Below are 22,728 nucleotides of genomic sequence, written 5' to 3'. Positions count from 1 at the left end.
TTTACTCAATGAGAATCAAAAACAATGTTAAAATGATGAATCACTTACTGGGACAAAGTATTTGCTAAATAAACAGTAATGATTTGTGTCCATAATTTAAAAGTAATATTTTAGGGGGCCTGGTGTTGTGGCATAGTGGGTTAAGCTACTGCCTGTGACACTAGCATCCCAGATGGGCATTGGTTCAAGTCCTGGCTGCTTCACTTCTGATCTACTCCCTGCTAATGCACCTGGGAAAACAGCAGAAGATGGCCTAAGTGCTTGGGCCCTTGCCACCCATGTGGAAGACCAGGAAGGTGTTTCTGGCTCCTGGCTTTGACCTGGCCCAGCCCCAGCCATTGCAGCCATTTGGGGAGTGTATCAGTAGATGGAAGACCTCCCTACCTCTCCCTCTCCCTCTCTCACTTTGCCTTTCAAATAAATAAATCTTTTAAAAAAGCGATATATGATTTTTTTGAATAAATAGAAAAAATAATCAAAGGACAAAGGAGTGGAACAGTTAACTCAAAGAGGATTGCTGAAAGCCCAATAAATTTATCAACACCTGCATAAGTTCACTGGAAATCAGGGACATGCAAATTAAAATAATGAGATACCTTTAAAATCTTCTAGGCAAAATAAAGTCTGATGATACAAAGTCTTAGCAAGGATGCAAAGAAGCTCTTTGAAATCCTGCTAAAAGTTGAAGATATGCACACCTTATATCTTAGTAATTCCACTTCTAGGGATACAATTTAGAATGGTGATTCTTAAAATATCATTATCAGACTAGCAGCATCTCCTGGGAACTTTCTGGAAATGCAAAGTTTCAGGCCCTACTCTATATCTAGGGAATCAAAAATTCTGGGAGTAAAGAGCCCAATAATCTGTATTTTTTTTTACTTTTTTTATTGTATTTATTTGAGACAGAGAGACAGAGAGAGGGAGGGAGGGAGGGAGAGAGAACATGTGTGAGAGAACACTATCTTCCATTTACTAGGGATGGGCCAGGTCTCCCACATGGTGGCATGGACTCAACTACTTAAGTCATCACTTGTTGCCTCCCAGCATATGTACTAGAGGGGCTGGAATCAGGATTGGAGCAAGCATTCAAAGCCAGGAACTCAAATATGGGACTTGGGCATCCCAACTGGCTTTTTAATTAACAGCTAGGCCAAATACCTGCCTCACAATGTGAGTGTGTTTTTTTTTTTTTTTTTTTTGACAGGCAGAGTTAGACAGTGAGAGAGAGAGACAGAGAGAAAGGTCTTCCTTTTCCATTGGTTCACCCCCCAATGGCCGCTGCGGTCGGCACGCTGCAGCTGGCGCACCACGCTGATCTGAAGCCAGGAGCCAGGTGCTTCTCCTGGTCTCCCATGCGGGTGCAGGGCCCAAGCACTTGGGCCATCCTCCACTGCACTCCCTGGCCACAGCAGAGAGCTGGCCTGGAAGAAGAGCAACCGGGACAGAACCCAGCATGCCAACCGGGACTAGAACCCGGAGTGCCGGCGCTGCAGGCAGAGGATTATCCAAGTGAGCCGTGTGTCTTAATATGTCCCTCAGGTGATTCTGATACACACTACATATTTGAGAATCACTACAATAGAACAACACTTTCTCTCCCAACCTGAAAGCTACTGGAAGAACTGCATTTTACATTGTGGCCCACACATAAATCATATATATATATATATATATATATATATATCTCACACAAGAAACAAAAGCTTTAAGAAACAGTAATTACCCTCATTGTATGGAATGCACTTTGATAATTTCTATTCTATTTTATTTTTTAAAAACCTGCTGGTTGTGACCTACTAATTGTAACTTAATTTTTCTGTCTTAAAGAAACTCTTGCATATGTACAATAAAAAATGTGTACTAATGTTTGGTGTAGAATTATCTGTGATAGTAAAATAATGGATGGGACAAATACTCAGGAAATTGGGCAAATGGATTATAGTATACTTCTACAATGGAACATTATATAGCTCTTGTAGCACTAGAAATAAATCTGAAAACATTACATATACTGAGCCAAAATAGCAAGTCTTAGAAGGATATTTAGTTTCAAAATGTGCACAATAGTATTATAAATACAGAGGCTCCTCAGCTTCCAGTAGGGTTATGACAGGATAAACCCATTGTAAATCAAAAATACCAGAAGTCAAAAATGCATTTAATACATCTAACCTACCAAACATTAAAGTTTAGCAACACAGCATACTGTAGAGTATTGGTTGTTTACCCTCAAGATCACATGGCTGACCAGGAGCTGGGGCTCACTGCCACTGCCCAGCATCACTAGGGAGTATCATGCTGCATATCATTATACCCTGGAAAAGATCAAAATTCAAAATCCAAAGTACAATTTCTTTTCTTTTTTTTTTTTTGAAAGGCAGAGTGGACAGTTAGAGAGAGAGAGAAAGGTCTTCCTTTTGCCGTTGGTTCACCCTCCAATGGCCGCCGCGCTGATCTGATGGCAGGAGCCAGGTACTTATCCTGGTCTCCCATGGGGTGCAGGGCCCAAGCACTTGGACCATCCTCCACTGCACTCCCTGGCCACAGCAGAGAGCTGGCCTGGAAGAGGGGCAACCGGGACAGAATCCGGCGCCCCGACCGGGACTAGAACCCAGTGTGCCGGCACCGCAAGGCGGAGGATTAGCCTAGTGAGCCGCAGCGCCGGCCTCCAAAGTACAATTTCTACTAAATGCATGTTCCTTTTGCACCATCGTAAAGTCCAAAAACTGTAAGCTGATTTATTTTGTAATTTGGGGTTATCTGTATAGGCAGATGTAGTAAAAAATATAAAAATGTGCATGGTAATGGCAAATAGCAAATTCAGGAGAGTGGTTACATCTGGAAAGGAGAAAGAAGAGGATTGGTGAAGAATACATGGAAGTCTCCAGGTACATCTATAATGCTTTACTATTTTTTAAATTAAGGAAATATGGAAACCATTAAGAATTGATAAAGATGGCTGGCTAGTTACACAGGTGTCTGCCATATTATCTTATATAACTTTTGGCATATTAGTAATATTTCATAATAAGAAGTAAAAAATCCTGCTATACTTGAACTATCAGGAAGAATACATTAGAAATTCTATCACCCAAAGGAAGCTGCTTTAATATCCCTTATCTACCATGGCTTTTTAGAAAAATTCAGAGAGAATCAGAAACGGACATTATTTTTCGTTTTGTTTTTTTAAAATTAGATACAACGAAGTATATGTTCTAGGCTTAGGTTGCTTCTTTGGATGACGTAGTGATGAAGTTTTCCATTCCAGATGTAACATATGAGGGGGTCTTCAAAAAGTTCATGGAAAATACAGATTATCTTTTAATTCCATTTGACATGAATTGTTTGAAGTATCCTAATACAGCATGAATATTAAATTATTTTATCAAAGATTATTTACAATTACTTAGTTATGTTTGTCAATTTTTAGTCTTAGAGGACCTGTGTTTTCACTCTGATGCCCTGCCAATGCAATTTAAATCATATGTCATATGAATGCAAGGTGGAGCATCCTGAAGAGAAAACTTGTGTTAACAGTAAACGCTTCTCACAACCAAGGTCAATTATTTACTGATCAATTCCAGAAGCATCATGGCTACCAATCATGGTGGTCCTACGGATACTGCTTGATTATTACAAGGAAGTCAGAAGTTACTTTTCTATTAATTCAGGATTGTTTAGTAGGTTTGGATGAGTGTTGTCAGGATATTTAAAATTCTAAAGGTAGTTTAGGAACTTAGAAAAGCACAAAGAACATCATAGAAAATATGCTACTTATATGGTATGCAAAGAATGAATAGTCAAGGTCAAGGACAAACACAATCACTGTGCCTATGTCATGATTCTTTGGTAAAACCAAAGGTAATTTAAAAAGTATTACTTTAAGTAGAAGTAAATAAAAATGAAAACAACCCATGTTGTTTTTCTTGGTTTGGCCTATACCTTGTTTGGCTCCCCTGGATTATATGAAGAAAACATAGGAATTTTTCGGATTTCTTCCTCTGACAAACGATTTCTCTGGATCTCATCTTCTGGGACAAATTCTATTGGCTGCGTCAGCTTCTTAGGCGAAAAATCAATAACTTTTGCCACATGGAGACCTGGACCTTTACCCTGTGCTGCCTGTTTTCCCTCGTCCTCGAGTAATGATGGGTTCTCAGCTGTGCCACTATCTCCCACTGATGAAGCTGAGATCAGTGAGTGGGAAGCAAAGGGTTCACCTCTCATAAGTTGGAACTCTTCAAGACGTTTTTTCATTATCATCTCTTGGTAAAAATTTTCCAGGTTGTTCATGGGATCACCTTTGTTCTTCTTATGGGGTTCATCTGGATTAAGACAAAGAGATAGGGAAGTTCTACAAAACCTACCAATACAGCCTTTGACAAATTAATAAAAATTAAATCCTGTATCACATATATAGAAACTTCTAGGGCAAATCTTCACAACCTGTGACAAATGAGAATAGTATGTAGCTAGCTACTTCTTGCAGTACATCTCAAGAAAGGCCAGAACTATGGTGAGGCAAGAAAGACACCTGGGCCTCTCAGGGTCATGCAAGTACCAGGGTATTTCAGAAAGTCTATGGGAAATGGAATTAAGATAAGTTTATTTTGGCATAAAAATTGTTGAAATTCAAGCACACAAGGGGTCTTCAAAAAGTTTATAAAAATACATAGTATGACAAAACTATGCATGGATTTAAAAATTTTTTGTGTCCCCCAAAATCATTTAATTCCATTTTTTACATGAATTTTTTGAATTACCCTCTTACAAGCACCTGTAACTGCTAAGGACATTTAAAAAATATAACCAGGATGGCAACATCATACTTCACAAAATTAATAATAATTCTTTAGTATTGTCTAACTTTAAGCTCATAATCAAATTCCCCTGATTATCTCAAAGATAGTTTTTATATTTGGTTATTCAATTTGAGATTTAAACTGGTCTTTGGCTGTTATTATCTCTTAAATCTCTTTCTATTTTATTCTAAAAGTGTCCTCCCTTCCCACACCTCCAGCTCATCTCCTACCCCATACATTTATTAGAGAAACCAAATTTGTTCTATGAACAAGTGGATATTATCAGTTGTTTCTTAATGGTAATGTTTAACTTATTCCTCAATCTCCTATTTCTTGGCCATTAAATCTCAAACTATTCAAGTTAATATAGTAGCCACTGGCCACATGTGTCTATTTAAATTACTTTTTTAATATCAGTTCCTCAAACTTAGCACATTTCAAGTGCTCAACAGCCACATGTGTCTAGTGGATACCACACTGGACAGCAGAAATAGACTATTTACGTCACTGTAGAAAGTTGCACTGGACAGTGATGATCTATAGGTTCAGTATTTTTAAGCAAGAATCCTTCATAGATGTGAACTTTCTATTGCATCATGTCATAAGGCGCATCGTGTTTGCAGGTCACATTTTTAATGATGCTGAAATTGGTAAGTGGATTCAAGTGGCATTACTCTCATCATTCCATTATTAAATTCTTCTATTCATCTCTAACCTAAGGGATTTTACATCCACTAGTGATCATTATCAAGATCTATTAATTTATTAGAAGTTGCAAGATGGAGCATTTCCAATTCTATTATTTCTTTTGTATTTATTGTGTGGAACTCTATAGTGAACTTACCGTCATCAACTATTTGACTTCTCTTATACAGGAAAGGTAGGAAATATGTTTGATTTTTTTCCCCTCCATTATTTATCAATTATGAAAAAAATGAGTTAGTACCTTAGAAATGTCCAATGGTTATCAATATTTTAGTATAATTATGAGAACATGTATTTTCACATATTTCATGTGTTTCAATTAAATGTAATAATTCCTTTCAGTGGTCAAATTACTTAGGATCAGTGGAATCCCCTTCAAATCACCTGCTGTATAGTTTACTGATTTCCTGGCACAGCAAGATATCCTATGTTAATCTCACACAAACCCAAATCTGTTATATTATCTCCAAGTATCTCTCATTCCTTCTAGTGAGAAGTGATAGTTAGAAACCACAGTGTGTTGCTAGGTATGCTCATCATTGTTCCTAGGCTTTTAAATTGAACAGAGTCAGTACATTTTTAGGAGAAAAATAAATTATGACGCCATATTGGTATTTTCAATTCAAATATAAGTTTGCAAGTTTTCTACTTAAACATCTTGATGTTAAACTTACATCTCTTTCCTTATATGCTTAAAATAGTGGCTCCTAATATTAGCAAAATTATTTATTAGCTTCTTTCTACAATACACTTAAATAATTTTAATATATCAATAACAATACTGTTGTGACTCTCAACAATAAAACCACTGAATGCAGTTTTATATTTCTTTGCAGTTACTTTTGCCCTTAGAATATATTCTATTAGGAATATACAACTATTGTTTTAAAGTCACTATAAGTAACTGATTTCTCTGTAGGTTATGCTACCAACTTTATAATTAGGTTCATTTGCTTCAGGTTGTTTTGGAATTTTAGGGATTGATTATTTTTCCTTTTTGATTAAATATTTAATTATGTAAAACATTTACATGGATCTAAAGTGAAAACTTTCATACAGTACCTTAACAGAAGTCTCACTTCCATCTCTGTCCCCTTCATCCCATTCCCTTCCTTCCCCATAAATAATATTTTATTAGGTTTATGATTCCACTGTTTCTTTTTGAAAATATAAGCAAATAAGCATATATATATATATACACACACACATATAATTGAGTAGTTACATTCCTCTCCTACATAAAAGGCAACTCATAAACACTGTTATACAACTTACAATTTTGCATTTAACAATGTATTCTGTAGATAATTTCATATTAATATGTAGAGCTCTTCTTTCTTCTTATAGCTGTATTGTACTCCATTATGCAGATGTAAATAGTTTACTCAACTACTCCCCTACTGATATGCTTTGGACTTATGCTATTATGAATAATGCTCTGATAAACAACACTGTGCATACGCAATTTGGTATTTTTCCAGTATAGCTCAGAAATATACTGTAAGAAGTGGAATAGCTGAGACAAATGGTAAATGTATATGTAATTTCTCTGTATATTGCTAAATTTCACTCTGTAGGAGTCATATTATTCTGTATTTCCACCAGCAAGGCATAAGAGTATTTAGAAAGTATTTCTTAGGATCCCCCCAAAAAATCCAAAAAAAGCACTAAACATTACAGAAAAGATAGGTATTCAACTACATTGAGAATGTGTGTTCCTCAAAAATGTCATAGAGATGGGGGAAAAAGTCACAGAATACAAACAGGTATTTGCTACACAAATAACTATTAGAGAATGTGAATACAGACTATATAAATAGTTCTTACAAATCATTAAGAAAACGAAGGACAACCATCAGGAAAATGTACAAAAAGATTGGAGAGATGTTCCACATAGCTAATAAATGTAGGCAAAAGTTGCTAGCCATATTAGGATTCAGGAAGCTAAATTAAAAAGGGAATGAGATACTAAAAGAAAATCGATATATTGGCAAAGATGAAAAAGAATATCAATACCACATGTAAGACATTATTTCAAAAAGATGAAGGAAAATAGAATTAAAAGTTGTTTATTTTGGTGTAAAACATTTTTTGGATTTCTTTTTTACAGAAAACTTTTATTTAATAAATATAAATTTTGAAAGTAGAACTTTTAGATTATAGCAGTTCTTCCCCCCATAACTACCTTCCCACCCGCAAACCATTACATCTCCTACTCCCTTTCCCATCCTACTCTTAATTAAGATTCATTTTTAATTATCTTTATATACAGAAGATCAGCTCTACACTAAGTAAAGATTTCAACAGTTAGTGCAAAATATTTTTAAAGTTAATAAATATGAGGGATCTTCAAAAAAAGTTTGTGGAAAACGCATATTATGAAAATGTACATGTAGATTTCAAGATTTTTGCACCAAAATAAACTTAACTTTAATTCCATTTTCCCATGATCTTTTTCAAATATCCTTGTGTTGTAAGGTTATAGAGCAAGTGGAACTGGGTAAATATACTAATGTATATTCTCAAAAATATGTATTTGGTGACCAATATGAGCCAGGCAATATCCTAGGTTATAGAAATAGATCAATAAAGATCTCTATTTTCACAGAGCTAGTGAATTATATATTAGGTTATGAATGATATGAAAAAGAAAAAATAGAGTACAGTAAAACAGGAAGAACTAGGAGGTAATAGTGATGATCATTGCAATTTTTATGTTGATCTGGATAGGCCTCATTGATTAGGTGACATCTGAGTAAAGAACTCTACTAAGAGATTATTGGAACTCATAGAAGATTTTGGCAAAGTAGCAGGGTATAAAATCAATGCACAAAAATCAACAGCCTTTGTATACACAGGCAATGCCATGGCTGAGAAAGAACTTCTAAGATCAATCCCATTCACAATAGCTACAAAAACAATCAAATACCTTGGAATAAACTTAACCAAGGACGTTAAAGATCTCTACAATGAAAATTACAAAACCTTAAAGAAAGAAATAGAAGAGGATACCAAGAAATGGAAAAATCTTCCATGCTCATGGATTGGAAGAATCAATATCATCAAAATGTCCATTCTCCCAAAAGCAATTTATAGATTCAATGCAATACCAATCAAGATACCAAAGACCTTCTTCTCAGATCTGGAAAAAATGATGCTGAAATTCATATGGAGACAAAGGAGACCTCGAATAGCTAAAACAATCTTGTACAACAAAAACAAAGCTGGAGGCATCACAATACCAGATTTCAAGACATACTACAGGGCAGTTGTAATCAAAACAGCATGGTACTGGTACAGAAACAGATGGATAGACCAATGGAACAGAATTGAAACACCAGAAATCAACCCAAACATCTACAGCCAACTCATATTTGATCAAGGATCCAAAACCAATCCCTGGAGTAAGGACAGTCTATTCAATAAATGGTGCTGGGAAAACTGGATTTCCATGTGCAGAATCATGAAGCAAGACCCCTACCTTTCACCTTACACAAAAATTCATTCAACATGGATTAAATCTATGACCTGACACCATCAAATTATTAGAGAGCATTGGAAAAACCCTGCAAGATACAGGTACCAGCAATGACTTCTTGGAAAACACCCCAGAAGCACAGGCAGTCAAAGCCAAAATTAACATTTGGGATTGCATCAAATTGAGAAGTTTCTGTACTGCAAAACAAACAGTCAGGAAAGTGAAGAGGCAACCAACAGAATGGGAAAATATATTTGCAAACTATGCAACTGATAAAGGGTTAATAACCAGAATCTACAAAGAAATCAAGAAACTCCACAACAACAAAACAAACAACCCACTTAAGAGATGGGCCAAGGACCTCAATAGACATTTTTCAAAAGAGGAAATCCAAATGGCCAACAGACACATGAAAAAATGTTCAAGATCACTAGCAATCAGGGAAATGCAAATCAAAACCACAATGAGGTTTCACCTCACCCAGGTGAGAATGGCTCACATTCAGAAATCTACCAACAATAGATGCTGGAGAGGATGTGGGGAAAAAGGGACACTAACCCACTGTTGGTGGGAATGCAAACTGGAAAAGCCACTATGGAAGTCAGTCTGGAGATTCCTCAGAAACCTGAATATAACCCTACCATTCAACCCAGCCATCCCACTCCTTGGAATTTACCCAGAGGAAACTAAATTGGGAAACAAAAAAACAGCCTGCACATTAATGTTTATTGCAGCTCAATTCACAATAGCTAAGACCTGGAACCAACCCAAATGCCCATCAACAGTAGACTGGATAAAGAAATTATGGGACATGTACTCTATAGAATACTATACAGCCGTCAAAAACAATGAAATCCGGTCATTTGCAACAAGATGGAGGAATCTGGAAAACATCATGCTGAGTGAATTAAGCCAGTCCCAAAGGGACAAATACCATATGTTCTCCCTGATCGGCGACAACTAACTGAGCACCAAAGGGGAAACTTGTTGAAGTGAAATGGACACTATGAGAAACAGTGACTTGATCAGCTCTTGTCCTGACGGTTGATGTACAATGTAATACTTGATCCATTTTAGTATTTTTTTTGTTCTAGTACCATTGGTTGAACTCTGTAATTAACACATGATTATTCTTAGGTGTTTAAATTTTAACTGAAAAGTGATCCCTGTTAGGAATTTGGAAAACATTATGCTGAGTGAAATAAGCCAATCCCAAAGGGACAAATACCACTTGTTCTCCCTGATAGGTGACAACTAACTGAGCACCAAAAAGGAAACCTATTAAAGTGAAATGAACACTATGAGAAACGGTGACTTGATCAGCCCTCACCCTGACTGTTGATGAGTAACTTGATATGTTATCCCTCTTAGGATTTTTTTTGTTTGTTCTACTTAATACTTTTGGTTGAATACTGTAATCAATACACAATTGTTCTTAAGTGCTGAAACTTAACTGAAAAGTGATCGCTGTTAAATATAAGAGTGGGAATAAGAGAGGGAAGAGATGTGCAATTTGGGACATGCTCAAGCTGACTTACCTCAAACGGTAGAGTTAGAAACATACCAGGGGATTCCAACTCAATCCCATCAAGGTGGCATGTACCAATGCCATCTCACTAGTCCCATTGATCAATTTCTGTTCACAATTGATCATAATGATAGGACTAAGAACCAAAGGGATCACAGAAACAAGAATAGTGTCTGCAAATACTAGCTGATAGAATAAAAAAGGGAGAGAACGATCCAACATGGGAAGTGAGATACACAGCAGACCCATAGAATGGCAGATGTCCTAAACAGCACTCTGGCCTCAGAATCAGCCCTTAAGGCATGCGGATCCGGCTGAAAAGCCCATGAGAGTATTTCAGGCATGGAAAGCCAAGACACTCTAGGAAAAAAAAAAAACCTAAATGAAAGATCTCCACGAGTGAGATCCCAGTGGAAAGAACGGGTCATCAAAGAAGGAGGTACCTTTCTCTGAAGGGAGGAGAGAACTTCCACTTTGACCATGGCCTTGTCTAAATATGATCAGAGTTGGTGAACTCAGGGGGCTTCCATAGCCTTGGCAGCTCATGACAAGAGCCTAGGGTGATTACTGATGCCATAAACAAGAGTGTCAATTTGTTAAGTCAACAACAGGAGTCACTGTGCACTTACTCCTCATGTAGGATCTCTGTCCTTAGTGTGCTGTACATTGAGATTTAATGCTATAACTAGTACTCAAACAGTATTTTTCACTTTATGTTTCTGTGTGGGAGCAAACTGTTGAAATCTTTACTTAATGTATGCTAAACTGATCTTCTGTATATAAAGAGAATCGAAAATGAATCTTGATGTGAATGGAAGGGGAGAGGGAGTGGGAAAGGGGAGGGTTGCGGGTGAGAGGGACGTTATGGGGGGGAAGCCATTGTAATCCATAAGCTGTACTTTGGAAATTTATATTCATTAAATAAAAGTTAAAAAAAAAGATCTGAATTAAAGTAAGCAACCTATTATGGGAATAACAAAGTGAGGGCCCAAAGTGGTAGAATGTTTAAAAAATTATAGATTGAAAGCATACAAAGTATGTTCTCTGACCACAATGGAATAAACTTATTGACTCATTAACATAAAAAGTAGTAGAAAACACAAATATATAGAAATTAAACAACACATTTATAAATAAACCAGATCAAAGAACTCTCAAAGGACATTTAAAATATTTTTAACTGAATGAAAATGAAAATGCAACTTACCAAAATGTATGGATGTAGCTAAAACAGTGCTCAGAGAGAAATGTATAGAGCTAATGCTATCAGAAAAGAAGAATGTTTTTCAAATTTATAACCTGAGCTTCTAAGTTAGGAAACTAGAGAAAGAGTAAACTAAACACAAAGCAAGCAGAAGAAAATAAATAATAAATATCAGATAATGAATCAATCCAACAGAAAAAAAAAGAAAAGAAAATCAACAAAACCAAAACCTGGTTCTTTGAAGAGTTTAAACAAATATCAAGGGGCCAGCGATGTGGCGTAGAGGGTAAAGCTGTCATATGAAGTGCTGGCATCCCATATGGACACCAGTTCAAGTGCCAGTTTCTCCTCTTCTGATCCAGCTCTCTGCTAATGGCCTGGGAAAGCAGTAGTAAATGTCTCAAGTCCTTGGGCCCCTGCACCCGCGTTGCAGACCCAGAAGAAGCTCCTGGCTCCTGGCCTTGGATTGGCAAAGCTCTGGCCATTGCAGACATCTGGGGAGTGAACCAGCGGATAGAAGACCTCCCTCCCTCCCTCCCCCTCTCTCTCTTTCTCCTTCTGCCTCTCTGTAACTCTGCCTTTCAAATAAATAAATAAATCTTAAAAAAAAAAAAAAACAAATATCAAACCGTTAGCTAGAATGACTAAGAAAATGAAAGACAAAAATGCCTAGAATCAAGAATTAAAGCATTACTACTCACACCTCAGAAATAAAAAATGGGTATTGGCATTTGGCATAGTTGTTATGGTGCTGCTTGGGACATCTGTATCCCATCTCAGAGTTCTAGGTTTCTAGTGTCAGCTCCACTCCTGATTCCAGCTTCCTGCTAATGCACACCTTGGGAAGTAGTAGGTGATGGCTCATGTGGCTGAGTCCCTGCCATTCACATGGGAGACCTGGATTGAGTTCCTAGCTTCCAGCTTCAGCCTGATCCAGCCACAGTTGTTGTGGGCATTTGGAGAGTAAATCAGCAGATGGGAGATCTCTCTGTCTCTCTGCCCTCCAAATGAAATAAATAACTTTCTAAAAAAGAAATGAAAATGACAGGAATATTAGGATTCAATTTAGGCCAAAAAATTAGAGAACTTAGATGAACTGAAAAATTCATAGAAAGATAAAAATTATGAAAACAGACTCAAGAAAGAGAAGTTAGATAAACTTACCATAAGTAATGAGGTTGAAGTATCAATCAATAAACTAACTACAAAGAAAAAGAAAAATTCAGGTCCTTATAGCTCCATTGGTAAATTCTATAAAATATTTTCTAAAATAATACAGATCCTGCACAAACACTTTCAGAAAATACAGAGGAAATACTTTCCAACTCATTCTATGTCATCAGTATTACACTGACAACAAAGTTGAACAAACATCACAAGAAAACTATAGACCAATAATATCTCTCATGAACATAAATGCCATAATACCTAATAAACATACCTAATAAAACATCAGCAAGCCTATTAGATCTCAGGCTGTCTAGTAAAAAGAGTAAAGAGGAAAAAAGAAAAAAAAATAGCAGGTCCAATTTAGCAATAGAACTATACACATAAAGATGGGATTTATCCCAGGAATAAAACATTGGTATACATCTAAAAATCAATTGATATCATCACATTAATTAAAACTATTTAAAAAGTAATGTTTTGGGGGGCCAGCTCTGTGGCGCAGCAGATTAACGCCTTGGCCTGAAGCGCCAGCATCCCATATGGGCACCAGTTCTAGTCCCAGCTGCTCCTCTTATGATCCAGCTCTCTGCTATGGTCTGGGAAAGCAGTAGAAGATGGCCCAAGTCCTTGGGCCCCTGCAATCGCGTGGGGGACCCGGAAGAAGCTCCTGGCACCTGGCTTTGGATTGGCGCAGCTCCAGCCGTTTCAGCCAACTGGGGAGTGAACCAGCGGATGGAAGACCTCTCTCTCTCTCTGCGTAACTCTTTCAAATAAATAAATAAATCTTTAAAAAAAAGTAATGTTTTCTGAACTTTATTTGTATTTATTTTGATTTTATTTGAAAGGCAGAGAGACAGAGACAGATAGAGATCTCCTTTTCACTGATTTACTCCCCAAATGCTTACAACAGCTGGAGCTGGGCCAGGTTGAATCCAGGAGACTGGAAGTCCATCTAAATTTCCCATGTGGATGGAAAGAACCCAAGCACAGAACCATCACCTGCTGCCTCCTAGGATGCTGGATTGGAAATGGAGGTAGGACTTGAACACAGGCACTGTGATATGGGGTACAGGCAACCTAAGTGACATCTTAAACAATGCATCAAATGCCCACCCATAGATTAAAACCTTAAACAACAAGATCGTGGTAGCAGGTACAGAAAAAGCATTAAATAAAATCTAACATCCATCCATGACTTACACCATAATTCAATTAACTAGCAATAGAAGGGATATCTTCAACCTGCCTGTGGTAGGCTAAATAATGGCTTCCCCTACAAAGATTTCCATATCTTTATTCCTGGCATCTGAAAATACAAGTTACATGGTAAAAGAGACTCTGCAGATATGATTAAGTTAAAGGTATTGAGATTGTACTGGATTACACAGGTGGGCACAATGTAGTCACAAGAGTACTTATATGAAGGAAGCAGAAAAGTCAAAAAGAATAGGAGATGTGATGATGGATGCAGAAGTTGGAGCAATGTGATCATGAATTAAAGAATGCAGGTGGTCTTGAGAAGCTGTGCAAGGTTCACTCTAGGGCCTCTAGAAGGAATACAGCTCTGTCAACATCTTGATTTCAGGACTTCTGACCTCTAGAAATATGAGAGAATACATCTAGTGTTGTTTTAGATCCCCAAATGTATAGAATAGATATAGCACCCATGGGAAAGTAATACACTGCCAAAGAGCATGCACAGAAAGCCTAGAACTCAGATCACACTTAACAGTTGATAATTTAAATCCTTTCCCTTGAAGACTGGAAAATGGAAAGAATATTAGCTCTCATCAGTTCAATTGAACATATAATGAAAGTTCTAGACCAAGGATGGGAACCTTTTTTTCTGCCAAGGGTAATCTGGATATTTATAACATCATTTATGGGCCATACAAAATTATCAACTTAAAAATTAGCCTGTTACAGATTTATTGAATTTGAAGTCCTGCCTGCAGTTGCCTTTGAGGGCCAGACCAAATGATTTCATGGGCCTTATACAGCCCACAGGACGGACATTCCCCATCCCTGTACTAGACAACAGAAGGAAGCAAAAAAATATAGTCTTCAGATCGGAAAGGAAGAAGTAAAACTGTCTTTATTTATAGGACACATGCTTGTTTATGTAGAAAATTCAAAGGTATCTATAATAAAATTATTAAAATTACTAAACTATTTTAATCATAGGCTATAAGATCACTGCATGGAAATCCACTGTATGTCTATAGACTTGCAAAAAACAATCAGAAAATAAGAAAACAATTTTATTCATAAGAGTATCAAAATCATTAAATGCCTAGAAATATGTTTTATAAAAAAGTGTAAGATTGATAATTAGAAACTATAAAACCGGGTTGTTTTATAAATTGTAGAATAAATTGTAGAATATCTAAATAAAGGAAGAGACATTCCATATTCCCTTCTTGGGTTAAAAGATTCATTAGTAAGATAATAATTCTCCCCAAATCGAATTACAGATTCAACTCAATCCCAAACAAATTTTAGTAGGCTATTTTGTAGAAAAATTCATAAGCTGTTTCCAAAACTTATATAGAATTACAAAAGGACCTAGACTAGAAAAAGAGATTTTTAAAAAGACAAATAGCTGGCGCCACGGTTCAATAGGCTAATCCTCCGCCTTGCGGCGCCGGCACACCAGGTTCTAGTCCCGGTCGGGGCGCCGGATTCTGTCCCTGTTGCCCCTCTTCCAGGCCAGCTCTCTGCTGTGGCCAGGGAGTGCAGTGGAGGATGGCCCAAGTCCTTGGGCCCTGCACCCTATGTGAGACCAGGATAAGTACCTGGCTCCTGCCATCAGATCAGCGCGGTGCGCCGGCCGCGGTGGCCATTGGAGGGTGAACCAACGGCAAAGGAAGACCTTTCTCTCTGTCTCTCTCTCTCACTGTCCACTCTGCCTGTCAAAAAAAAAAGACAAATAAACTTGGAGAAATTACACTATTCAATTTTGAAACTTACTATAAAGGTATAATAAAGAGATTTAGAATATAAAGACAGGCTTAGACTCACAGAGTAATGAAACCAAGTTCAGTGCTCAAAAATACACTCATATATTTATAGTCAATTGATTTTTCCAAAAAAGTACCAAGAAAATTCAATGGGAGAAAATCATAGTGTTTACGATAAAAAGTGCTTGGACAATTGGAAATCCATATACAGCAATAGTAAATTTGACCCTTTACCTCATACACAAAATTTAATTCATATGTATAATAGATTAAAATGTAAGAATGAAGACTAAATATTCTAGAAGGAAACACAAGAGAATTTCTTGCAAAAACTTCTCAGACATGACACCATGAGAACAAGTAATAAAACAAACTGATGGAGATGGCGCTGTGGTACAGCAGTTAAAGCCGCTGCCTGCAGTGCCGGCATCCCAAATGGGCACTCATTCTAGTCCTGGCTGTTCTACTTCCAATCCAGCTCTCTGCTATGGCCTGAGAAAGCAATAGAAGATGGCCCAAAGACCTTGGGCCCCTGCACCCATGTGGGAGACCTGGAGGAGGCTCCTGGCTCCTGGAATGAGATTGGCACAGCTCCTGCTGTTTCGGCCAACTGGGGAATGAACCAGTGGATGAAACACCTCTCTCTCTCTCTCTCTCTCTCTCTCTCTCTCTATATATATATATATATATATAATATATAGTTCCTTCTCTTTTTGTGTAACTCTGACTTTCAAGTAAATAAATAAATCTTTTTAAAAAACTCATAAAGTTAATTTCATTAACATTGAAACTTTTGGGGGTGAACATTTGTCTTAGTGGCTGATATGTCCACATCACATATCTGAGTTCCTGGGTTTGATACCCAGCTCTGGCTCCTGACTCCAGTTTCCTGTTAATGAAGCATAGGTGTTGACTCAAGTTATTGGGTCCCTGCCACCCTCATAGGAGACGTGGATTGAATTCCCAGTTCCTGGTTTTAGCCTTGGCCTTTGAAGCCATTTGGGGAGTGAACCAGGGATAGGATCACATGTGTGCACATACACACGCACGTGCACACACACACACACACATTCTCTCTTTTTTAAAAATTAGAAATCTTTGGCCTTCAAAAGATGCCATTAAGAAAATATAAAGAAAATATTTGCAAGTTATATACCTTATTTGTTTTACGTATTTCAAAGGCACAGAGATAGAGACAGAGAAAGAACTCCCATCCACTGGTTCACTCCCCCAAAGCCCTCAATAGCCAGGACTGGGCCAGGCTGGTCTCTACGTGGGTGGCAGGGAACAAATATTAGTAAACAGTTTGGCATTTTCTCAAATGGTCATAGAGTCACCATATGACCCAGAGATTTCATTCATCCAAAAGAAATTAAAATATATTCACAGCTGGGTAAGTGGTTTAGTGGGTAAGGCTACCACTTGCAATGCTGGCATCCCATATGGGTGCTGGTTCAAGTCCTGGTTGCTCCACTTCCGATATAGCTCCCTGCTAACACTCCTGGGAAAGTAATGTAAGATTGCCAAAATCCTTGGGCCCCCTGCACCCATAAAGGAGACTGGGATGAAGCTACTGGCTCCTGGATTCAGATTGGCCCAGCTCCAGCCATTGGGGCCATTTGGGGATGAGCCAGCAGACAGAAAATCAATCTCTCTCTCTCTCTCTCTCTCTCTGTAACTCTGCCTTTCAAATAAATAAATGGAGCCGGGGGGCGGAGCCAAGATGGCGGAATAGTGAGGGCGCGCACCGATAGTCCGGGAAAATTTAGTTTAATAAAAGGGGAGTTACGGTAGCCGCAGAAAATAGAACCAAACAAAAATTGCAGGGGAAACCCTTCTGAATGGAGCAGGCGTGAATCGGAGGACCTACTGGGAGAACAAGGTCGCCCACCGCGCGGAAGCCAAGTCGCGGGACCCAGCCGCAGAAGCCCCAGGGTCTGGGCGACAGTGCTCCAAGGAGAGTGCATGCCACACAGAAAACAGCGGGGAGACTTGGGACGCTCAGGGCTCCGAGTCCACACATCTGCGCTGGAAGGGGAGCCTTGCAAAGGTTACAAGGCCGCAAGACTTGAAGAATTCCCAAGAGACAAAGAGCAGGCCTCCTCTTTGGATTTACATATCAATGGGGGAGAGTTAAGGAACTGAGTCACTACAATTCAGTAGCCTAGGCAACCCAGTGGGAGTCCAGAGGAGCCAAAGACTGGAAGCTAAATACCATCAATTCTGCACAGCCCTGCCCTGCAGTGTTACTTACCCCCTGAATAAATAAAATAAATAAATAAATAAAAAGAGAGAGATTTACCACGCATAACCTGAGGGTGTCACCTTTGCACACCCTTAACCAGGAAGAACCAGGCAGAGCTCTCAGGCCGCACCCATCTCAAGCCTCCAAGGCTCCTCCAACAGCAGGCAGTCCACTTAACACGGACACAGTATAAAAAAAAAAGAAAAGAAAAAAAAAAAGCGCACAGTGATGCAAGAAGAATTAACTATGCCGAGTAACAAACACAGAAATAGAGGGAGCAAGATCAACGATGACACTATGATGCCTCCAAATAAGCAAAACACCCCAAGCCAAGAGTATGAAGATGATGAGATAGAAGAAATGCAAGATACGGATTTCAAAAGATTTATGATAAGAACATTTAGAAGTTTTCAAAAGCAAATCCTTGAACTACAGAAATCCTTAATGGACAAGATTGAAAATCTTTCTCGTGAAAATGAAATTTTAAGGAAGAGTCAAAATGAAACTCAGAAACTAGTAGAACAGGAAAGTGTAATAGTCAAGAGAAATCAAAATGAAATGAAGAGCTCAATAGATCAAATGACAAACGCATTAGAAAGCCTTAAAAACAGAATGGGTGAAGCAGAAGAGAGAATATCGGACTTAGAAGATAGAGCACAGGAAAACATACAGTCAAACCAAAGAAAAGAAGAGGAAATTAGAAACCTGAAAAATATTGTTGGGAATCTACAGGATACTATTAAAAAAACCAACATTCGAGTTCTAGGAGTTCCTGAAGGCATGGAGAGAGAGAAAGGATTGGAAGGCCTTTTTAGTGAGATACTAGCAGAGAACTTTCCAGGTTTGGAGAAGGACAGAGATATCCTAGTACAGGAAGCTCATAGAACCCCCAATAAACATGACCAAAAGAGATCCTCACCACGACACGTGGTAATTAAACTTACCACAGTGAAACATAAAGAAAAGATCCTAAAATGTGCAAGAGAGAAACGTCAGATTACTCTCAGAGGATCTCCAATCAGACTCACAGCTGACTTCTCATCAGAAACCCTACAAGCTAGGAGGGAATGGCGAGACATAGCACAGGTGCTAAGAGAGAAAAATTGCCAGCCCAGAATATTATATCCTGCCAAGCTCTCATTTGTGAATGAAGGTGAAATAAAGACCTTTCATAGCAAACAGAAATTGAAAGACTTTGTGGCCACTCGTCCGGCCCTGCAAAAGATACTTAAAGATGTGCTACACTCAGAAACACAGAAACACGGCCATCAATATGAAAGAAGGGAAAGGAAGAACACCTACCAGTAAAAGAGCATGGGAAGCTCAAAGCATATACTAGAAAATATTTCTGGGAAAATGGCAGGGCAAAGTCACTACGTATCAATTGTCACATTGAACATTAATGGTCTGAATTCTTCAGTTAAAAGACACCGTTTGGCTGACTGGCTCACAGAATACAACCCAACTATTTGTTGCCTACAAGAAACACATCTCTCTAACAAAGAGGCATGCAGACTGAAAGTGAAAGGTTGGAAAAAGATATTCCATGCCAACAGAAACCAAAAAAAAGCAGGTGTAGCCATATTAATATCAGACAAAATAAACTTTAATACAAAAACTGTTAAGAGAGACAAAGAGGGACACTATATAATGATTAAGGGTTCAATTCAACAGGAAGATGTAACTATTATAAATGTATATGCACCTAATTACAGGGCACCGGTCTATTTAAAAGATATGTTAAGGGACTTAAAGGGAGATTTAGATTCCAATACAATAGTACTGGGGGACTTCAATACTCCACTCTCAGAAATAGACAGATCATCTGGACAGAAGATCAACAAGGAAACAGCAGATTTAATTGACACTATTGCCCAAATGGATCTAACAGATATCTACAGAACTTTCAACCCTACATCTACAGACTTCACATTCTTCTCAGCAGCGCATGGAACCTTCTCTAGGATTGATCACATACTAGGCCATAAAGCAAGTCTCAGCAAATTTAAAAGAATTAGAATCATACCATGCAGCTTCTCAGACCACAGCGGGATGAAGCTGGAAATTAGCAACTCAGGAAACCCCAGAAAGTATGCAAACACATGGAGACTGAACAACATGCTCCTGAATGAACACTGGGTCATTCAAGAAATCAAAAGAGAAATCAAAAACTTTCTGGAAGTAAATGAAGACAACAACACAACATATCAAAACTTATGGGATACAGCAAAAGCAGTATTGAGAGGCAAATTTATAGCAATAGGTGCCTATATCAAGAAATTGGAAAGGTACCAAATAAATGAGCTTTCAGCGCACCTCAAGGACCTAGAAAAACTGCAGCAAACCAAACCCAAATCTAGTAGGAGAAGAGAAATAATTAAAACCAGAGAAGAAATTAACAGGATTGAATCCAAAAAAACATTACAAAAAATCAGCCAAGCGAGAAGCTGGTTTTTTGAAAAAATAAACAAAATTGACACCCCATTGGCCCAACTAACTAAAAAAAGAAGAGAAAAGACCCAAATCAATAAAATCAGAGATGAAAAAGGAAACGTAACAACAGACACCACAGAAATAAAAAGAATCATCAGAAATTACTACAAGGACTTGTATGCCAGCAAACAGGGAAACCTATCAGAAATGGATAGATTCCTGGACACATGCAACCTACCAAAATTGAACCATGAAGACATTGAAAACCTAAATAGACCCATAACTGAAACAGAAATTGAAACAGTAATAAAGGCCCTCCCAACAAAGAAAAGCCCAGGACCAGATGGATTCACTGCTGAATTCTACCAGACATTTAAAGAAGAACTAATCCCATTTCTTCTCAAACTATTCAGAACAATCGAAGAAGAGGGAATCCTCCCAAATTCTTTCTATGAAGCCAGCATCACCTTAATCCCTAAGCCAGAGAAAGATGCAGCACTGAAAGAAAATTATAGACCAATATCCCTGATGAACATAGATGCAAAAATCCTCAATAAAATTCTGGCCAATAGAATACAACAACACATCAGGAAAATCATCCACCCAGACCAAGTGGGATTCATCCCTGGTATGCAGGGATGGTTCAACATTCGCAAATCAATCAATGTGATTCACCACATTAACAGACTGCAGAAGAAAAACCATATGATTATCTCAATTGATGCAGAGAAAGCATTTGATAAAATTCAACACCCTTTCATGATGAAAACTCTAAGCAAATTGGGTATAGAAGGAACATTCCTCAATATAATCAAAGCAATTTATAAAAAACCCACAGCCAGCATCCTATTGAATGGGGAAAAGTTGGAAGCATTTCCACTGAAATCTGGCACCAGGCAGGGATGCCCACTCTCACCACTGCTATTTAACATAGTTCTGGAAGTTTTAGCCAGAGCCATCAGACAAGAAAAAGAAATCAAAGGAATACAAATCAAGAAGGAAGAAGTCAAACTATCCCTCTTTGCAGACGATATGATTCTGTACTTAGAGGATCCAAAGAACTCTACTAAGAGACTATTGGAACTCATAGAGGAGTTTGGCAAAGTGGCAGGATATAAAATCAATGCACAAAAATCAACAGCCTTTGTATACACAAGTAATGCCATGACTGAGAAAGAACTGCTAAGATCAATCCCATTCACAATAGCTACAAAAACAATCAAATACCTTGGAATAAACTTAACCAAGGACGTTAAAGATCTCTACGATGAAAATTACAAAACCTTAAAGAAAGAAATAGAAGAGGATACCAAAAAATGGAAAAATCTTCCATGCTCATGGATTGGAAGAATCAACATCATCAAAATGTCCATTCTCCCAAAAGCAATTTATAGATTCAATGCAATCCCAATCAAGATACCAAAGACATTCTTCGCAGATCTAGAAAAAATGATGCTGAAATTCATATGGAGGCACAAGAGACCTCGAATAGCTAAAGCAATCTTGTACAACAAAAACAAAGCCGGAGGCATCACAATACCAGATTTCAGGACATACTACAGGGCAGTTGTAATCAAAACAGCATGGTACTGGTACAGAAACAGATGGATAGACCAATGGAACAGAATTGAAACACCAGAAATCAATCCAAACATCTACAGCCAACTTATATTTGATCAAGGATCTAAAACTAATTCCTGGAGCAAGGACAGTCTATTCAATAAATGGTGCTGGGAAAACTGGATTTCCACGTGCAGAAGCATGAAGCAAGACCCCTACCTTACACCTTACACAAAAATCCACTCAACGTGGATTAAAGACCTAAATTTACATCCTGACACCATTAAGTTATTAGAGAACATTGGAGAAACCCTTCAAGATATTGGCACAGGCAAAGAATTTCTGGAAAAGACCCGGGAGGCACAGACAGTCAAAGCCAAAATCAACTATTGGGATTGCATCAAATTGAGAAGTTTCTGTACTGCAAAAGAAACAGTCAGGAGAGTGAAGAGACAACCAACAGAATGGGAAAAAATATTTGCAAACTATGCAACAGATAAAGGGTTAATAACCAGAATCTACAAAGAGATCAAGAAACTCCACAAAAACAAAACCAACAACCCACTTAAGAGATGGGCCAAGGACTTCAATAGACATTTTTCAAAAGAGGAAATCCAAATGGCCAACAGGCACATGAAAA

At 37.9% G+C, this 22,728-nt stretch overlaps 1 protein-coding gene across 16 annotated transcripts in view; it reads right to left on the bottom strand.

Moving 5' to 3' along the window:
- RBM41 (RNA binding motif protein 41) overlaps positions 1-22,728 on the bottom strand; it is a 65,355-nt gene that overhangs the window by 15,415 nt on the left and 27,212 nt on the right. For 8 of the 16 annotated variants that reach the window (XR_016227801.1, XR_016227802.1, XR_016227799.1 and 5 more), the window contains one exon: positions 4,224-4,328. Coding sequence is in view for 12 of the 16 variants with exons in the window: in XM_089323959.1 (XP_089180085.1) it covers positions 4,224-4,328 (105 nt within the window). In the remaining 4 variants the exon portion in view is untranslated. Of the gene's footprint in view, positions 1-3,945; positions 4,329-22,728 lie in introns of all 16 variants that reach the window. The other 8 variants (XM_070067475.2, XM_017349920.4, XM_070067476.2 and 5 more) reach the window with 1 other exon arrangement.

Source organism: Oryctolagus cuniculus, chromosome X (assembly GCF_051225735.1).
Source record: "Oryctolagus cuniculus isolate XC-2025 breed Fujian yellow rabbit chromosome X, ASM5122573v1, whole genome shotgun sequence".
NCBI lineage: Eukaryota > Metazoa > Chordata > Mammalia > Lagomorpha > Leporidae > Oryctolagus > Oryctolagus cuniculus.
This window is presented reverse-complemented; position numbering and strand designations above follow the sequence as displayed.